This window comes from Mesoplodon mirus, assembly GCF_964341445.2.
Source record: "Mesoplodon mirus genome assembly, chromosome: 4".
Classification (NCBI taxonomy): domain Eukaryota; kingdom Metazoa; phylum Chordata; class Mammalia; order Artiodactyla; family Ziphiidae; genus Mesoplodon; species Mesoplodon mirus.
In genome coordinates, this window is record NC_138979.1 from 68,870,335 (window position 1) to 68,876,735 (window position 6,401).

General features: G+C 46.7%; 1 protein-coding gene across 1 annotated transcript; it reads right to left on the bottom strand.

The window, feature by feature from the left end:
* Window positions 1–443: 443 nt before the first annotated feature.
* On the bottom strand, window positions 444–2,081 carry NDN (necdin, MAGE family member). Its single transcript, XM_082619071.1, has one exon. It carries the CDS (start codon window positions 1,994–1,996, stop codon window positions 1,019–1,021), a length of 978 nt encoding a protein of 325 aa, XP_082475197.1. The 5' UTR covers window positions 1,997–2,081; the 3' UTR covers window positions 444–1,018.
* Between the last annotated feature and the right edge of the window lie 4,320 nt (window positions 2,082–6,401).

Consider the following 6,401-nt stretch of genomic DNA (forward strand, 5'->3'; position numbering starts at 1 on the left):
CTCCACGGTGCAGATGTAATAAGTGCGTGCCTCACAAGGCTGTTGTGAGGATTAAATAAAAAGAGAAAATACACATAAAGTTTAGTACAATGTACATTTAGTACAATGCCTCACTCTTTTAGTGCCCACAAAAACAGCTATTATTTTTCATAAAATGTAGAAATGCAAGAGAGGAAATTACTCTAAATATTAACATTTATTATTTCTATGTGATGTGATTAGGACCCTTTTTTAGTTTTTATACTTTTCTCTATTTGTCAAAGTTCTAAAATGAACTTGTGAGTTCCATTTTGAAAATAAAACTATACACTTCATACATTTATGAGTCATGATGAATAGTGATGTCCCCGTCCTATTAGATGAAATAGTGGTATCTGTACCTTTTGTAATTCCCATTCCCAACCCATATTTTGTTTAAAAGATAAAGTACACTTTTCCATGAATGATTGTATCACAAGAATCTTTAATGTTTACTTTAAAGTTTACTCATGGTGGGGTTGTATCTGTGTTTAGTAAAGTGTGCCCACGTTGCGCCCATTTCAGTCCACATCACCACACTCCACACGGATGTTTCCTGTGCCCAGGGAGATCACAAAGACAGGGGTCTTGACTTTTCTCTTGGTTAGGCCAGCTTTTCTGGGGAGTTCCTCCAAACTCTCCAGGACCAGTCTACCCAATACACATCCTCCGTTCCACGTAAAAGAATAAGATGGAAAATGTCTCAATGTATTTCATAAGTTTAGCACGTCTCTGGTACAAAAAATTCAAGAAAGGTAGCACAAAAGCAAAAGCACCAACTGAGCTTACTTATAAACAAACATGCATGAATTCTACACTCTACCTAATATTACTGAAATTAATACATCATTGCATTAAAAGGTATAAAAGCACTGTACTGAAAACTTAAAAGTTACACGTGAAATACTGCACTGTAAATCCTGAATACTCTAATGTCCCACCCCCACCCCTCCACCGCCCTAGTGAGGGGCAGAAACCATCCATCTGCCTCCAGACCTTGCTAGTCCTCGGAGACACTGTTGCGGGGGCAGTGGGCAGTGGGGTTGGCCTCCCGCAGGGCTCTGGCCTCTTCCAGTGCTTCCCTGTAGCGGGAAGGCCAGGCCTGGGGGTCTTTCTTAAAGACCCTGGCCAGGAACTCCATGATCTGCATCTTGGTTATTTCACGGCTGGCACGGGAGCCCCAGAAGAACTCATACTCAGGGGGCTCGACGTGGGGGACGCGCTGGTACTTCAGGTAGTTCTGTTGGACGAACTCCTCGGTGATGAGCTTTCTCACGTCTCCAAAGGTGGAGTGCTTCTTCCAAGGCCTCAGCCCTAGGATGCGCAGCACGTTCCAGACAGCACTCTCTCGGGCGCCGCGACCCTTCACGTAGATGAGGCTCAGGATCATCAGCAGGAGGCCTGTCATCGGCATGCGGTTGCTCAGAGCGACCCTGTCCAGCTCCTCAGGCTCCAGAGCTTTGACCAGCGAGAACTCCATGGTGTGCAGGCTGGTCAGCCTCAGGTGCAGCCCGAACACCCGGGCGAGGATGAGGCTGGTGCGCCGGAGGATGCTTCTGCACCACTTCTTGTAACTGCCGATGACATCCTTCACCATGTCTGGGAACCAGATGATCATCCTCTTCTGGTCTTTGACCAGCACGTACCACATGAGCTCGTGCGCCTTCTGCACCAGCTGGGCTGGGGCCGGCGGCGCCGGGCAGGGCTGCGCTGCGCTCGGGGCCTGGTGGGCGCGGCCTTCCTCCGCGGCCTGCTGCAGGGCCTTCGGGTCTCCCTCTTCGCTTGGGGCCTGGGGCGCCGGCGAGGCCAGAGGGGCGTCGGGCGGGCCTACGGGAGGGCTCTCCGGCCCTGGGAAGATCGCGGCCTGAGACGCGGGCAGAGAGGGTCCTCCGGAAACCCCGGCGCTGCTGTGCACCTCGGAGTTGGAGGCCTCGGCTGCAAAGTTGGGGTCGCACACATCCTTACTTTGTTCGGACATGTCTGCTCCGTCTGGCAAGGGCACTGCCGCCGAGTCCAGGAGCTCTTCGAGTCTGCGATCCCTCCTTGGACTCCTAGAGAGGAAGTGCGCGTTGCTGCGCGCGGCGCCTTCCGCAGCGGCCGGGCAGGGCGGGGCGGCGGCGGGACGGGCCAGTGCGCCTGCGCGTCCGCGGGCCTGGCAGGCGGACGGGCGGGCGGGGTGCCTGGCGGGAGGGAGTGGGGGGTGGGGGGCAGTGAGGCCCCGAGGAGGGTAGAGCCTCCGCTAGAATATGGCATCAAGGATCACCACCCCACCCCAGGTGTCCTGTTGGGGCTAAGGTCTTGGGGAGGCGGGTGGGGGGGGGATGGATGAGCACTGGACAAGGAGCAAGTTTAAGGGGAAAGATGGTAACTTAAGCTTAGGAGCTGTTCAGTTGGGTATATCCAGAATCAAGTTAAGAGATGAGTCCCAGAGCAAGACCTAGGCTGGTGTGTCAATTTGGCTTTCGGACAAGTGTGAGAATGTAAACTGAGAGAACAGTCAGGATTGCCCAAGAAAATGTGTAAACTCTGAAAAAGATGTGGGAGATTGGAATTCTGAGGAATAATAATAAAAATTGATTGATTCCCTACCAAATCCAAGGGTTATAAATGAGAAATGCAGAAGGTAGTCAATCTGTGTGCAGTGGAAACTTTCTTGAAGGTAATATACTAATGACGTTCTTAGTGTTTTAATGGTCATTGATTTTGGTTTTCCACTTCCCTTGGGTGATTTTGATGTAATTTTTAATTTGTTTCATTAGGATCCCATCACACAGATTGCCGTATTTATTAGCACAGACTTGTATGATGGCTTTCCCCCTGTTTGTCCAGGATCTTCCTTCCCCTTATGACTGCTTCAACCTCCACATTTGTTCCTGTGGAAACTTCACCTTCTCACAGGACCCCACCCCCACCTTTCACAGAAACTGACTGGTCCCATGTTGGCAACCATGCCCAAATCCATCCCAAGACTTTTTTTTTAAATTAACATAGGTCCCCTAGATCGTATATGTCAGACTTTCTCAGATGACCAACGACATTAGATGTAACATATTGTTGGTGTTTTTTTTTTTTTCAATTTTAGAAAACAAACCTGCAGTGGGCAAAAACAAAGCTGACACTCCCAGAGAAGCATCCTTGAAGAAAGGAATAGGTGCAGGAACCTCTGGATCCAAGGCTCCTGAGGATGACCAGCAACCCTGGTCTGAGCCAATGTGGTCTTTCAACCCTTCCTGGGTTTCCTCCAGCCGACAGCTTCTTAAATATTCCCTCTTGAGTCTGGTTATTGTCAGTTGAAACCCAAAGCATATTTACAATATTGTCTTGGCATTTCTAGAATCCTCTCTTTATTTGCTTATATCCCCTTTCTCATTTTTCACTTTATTTTTTCTCAGGTAGATTGACTTCAAACGGTTTTCCATGCTGTTTTTCTATCTTTGGATTTTCATGCTTGTATCACCTTTAGCAGGACCATTCCCACACCAGTCCAATAGCACCCCTTAACCTCTTACTTCACGAGGATAATTCCTACAGATCAATCAGATATGTCTCAGCGGGATCTTTTTCCTGTTCATCATTTTCTTCTTTAATTTATAGATTTCTATTTAAAAAAAAATATCTAACAGGGTGGTGTCAGTTATATTAGGGTTTTTAAAAATTATGTATGAATGGCTCAAATAGATTGATTGCCCCCATTCTTCTTAAAATCATTCTCATTTCTTGCATTTTATCTCCTCTAATTTTCTTCTTTTTTATTTCATTTGGATATTTATTCTTTATTTTTATTTTTTTGCAGTACGCGGGCCTCTCACTGTTGTGGCCTCTCCCGTTGCGGAGCGCAGGCTCAGCGGCCATGGCTCATGGGCCTAGCCGCTCCGCGGCATGTGGGATCTTCCCGGACCGGGGAACGAACCCGTGTCCCCTGCATCGGCAGGCAGACTCTCAACCACTGCGCCACCAGGGAAGCCCTGGATATTTATTCTTTTTCTAACTGTTTGGGTTAATGACTGTGTTCGTTTAAGGTATTTTTAATAATGAAAATGTTTGAGCCTATAATTTAAATCTCAGCTCAACTTTAGCCATGGACCATAATTTTGCCATTATGAGATTATGAAAATTACATCCTCCTATTTCACCTTCCTAGATTTAATGGATTAATGATCACAAACTTGAGCACAACAATTAACACTTATATAGAAAAAGTAGGAAAGCAATTATACAAACAACAATTTTAAAATTATAGGAGCTCCTGCTGCTGTTGGATAACAGAGCTCTGGCTAGAGAATTGTTTGTGTTTCAGCTGCTGCCTGAGCTGGACTTGTCCTCATTTTGGTGAAGTTTCCCATGGTCAACAGTAAACTCCTACCTCTGCCACAGCTCACTCCACACCTTTCTTCTATTGGGAGGGTTGTTTAATACTATACCAGAGCCTGTGGACTGGAACCACTATGAGGGATTATACTCAGAGGGTTTAAAACTTTAGAACTGATGCCAAGTTTGAAACCAAGTACAGAGTAAACCCCTAGTGCTGCTCACCATTGGAACCCAACTGTACACCTGCTAATGTGATATCATTTTCTTCCAGGAAAAGTTTGGCTGAAGAGAGTACATTTCTCAACAGAAAGAAAATCCATGGAGAGGGGGTGGCAAAAAGTAAAGCTTGGGGTATCCCTTAAGTAGAGAAAGTGCACCTGCAGATGTGTCATGGGAGAGGTCAGTAGATTGATGGCTTGTTAGTAATACCTAATAAGGTGTCTCTCCATAACCCAGAGATGCAGACCTTCAGAGAGATAAGATAAAAAGGAAGATGACAACTGTGGGTGGAAGAGTAAGTCAGTACTTATGAGGCATCCAAAACTTCTTTAATTCAAGGGTCAATATTTGGGTCTGGAGCTTCAGTGATGCCTTGCCAAATACTGTCTAATTTAGGCTCACTGGTTATCTTCAGGGTTGGCGCTATTCGATGTGGGCAATGAGTCCTCTCAGGGCCAGCAGCTTAGAAGCAAAGGCCTGAAGGTTGCAAAATATCTCTCCCCATAGAACTCATGAAGGGCCACTCTTTAAATCAAGATTCTTTAAATAGAAGTTCCATGGATGCAAGAACTATATGGAGAACTTTTAACATAAAATATTCTAGTGTGGACAGTTTTGCTGGTGGGTTGCTTCAAACTCTGTAATGTGGAAAAGATTACACAACTGTGGAATAGGCTGTTCTTGGCAGACTCAGGAATAGGAGGAGAGGCCTGTCCTGGCACTGGTTTCCATAGCAAACAGAGGGAGGGGGGTCACCCCAGAGCCTCCCGTGGACAGCGTACATGCTCACAGTGCAGAGGCCCAGAGGCCCCGAATGAAATGTGAATCCTTCTGGCTCTTTCCTGTCCACATAGGCAGCAACCCCACCTTGGAGCCCCCAGAGGGGCCCCAAATGCCTTGCAGGCCAAGGAATTGAGACAGAGAACTTACATTAATGCATTCTGCAAATATTGAGCAATGTCTATCATGTGCCTGAAAGATTTGCATTTTAGAAAAGTAGCTCAGTTAGGGGAGAAACCAATCACATTGGGACTATTTGACAGGCTGGCCCCTTTTAATTAGAAAAGAATAAGAAGTGAGGACAGGCAGTGCTGCTGTCCACAGCTGGGAGGGTGAGGCAGAGGACACAACCCTGGCCCTTCACCCCTTGTCTCCCTAGGGGACACTGTGCATGTGTGTCCAACTGAGACCTAAAGACACTCCTGCAACCGGAGACCTTCTAGTCCTGTCCAGACCCACAGTGCAGCCTGCCAGCACTCAAGGACTAACAGGGTCAGGAGTGTCTTTTAGAAAAGTCAAACGGAATCAGAGTTAAGTCTGGAGTTGGGGGCAGGTAGAGAAGCAGAGGCAGAGAGACCAATTAGGAGAATTTTCACAGGAATCCACTTAAAAATGGATGATTGCTTGCATTTCATCTTCATTATGCAACCATTTATGAAACACTACATCTCAGTTATTGTGCCTGAGGAAATAAATGAGAAGGAGAAACATGGTCTCTGCAATCCATAGTGAGGAGAAATGGTGGAGGAAAAGGGCCATAAGCAAATAAACAAGTTAGTAATTAAATAATCATTATGCATTATGTTGCCATGCATATCTCACAAGCCACAGTGTTGTCACAGAGAATAGAACAGAGGCAATGGATGCTCAGTAGGGATGTAAATATTAAGTAAAGGTGAAGGGAGACGGTGAATACCAGGGATCACTGGGATCCTGTCTCAGGGTGGCTGGGATTGAGAAGTATTGTGGATCCAGGATATGGAGGCACCACTTCCTGAGACTATTTAGAGAGATGTATCTGGGAAGAGGGAGGGGTCGTGCCCAGCAGGTATCTGGGTATGTATGTCTCAGGA

Bases quoted from the DNA above. Each gene is read 5' to 3' on its own strand.
- NDN (XM_082619071.1), bottom strand. From the start codon at position 1,996: ATGTCCGAACAAAGTAAGGATGTGTGCGACCCCAACTTTGCAGCCGAG.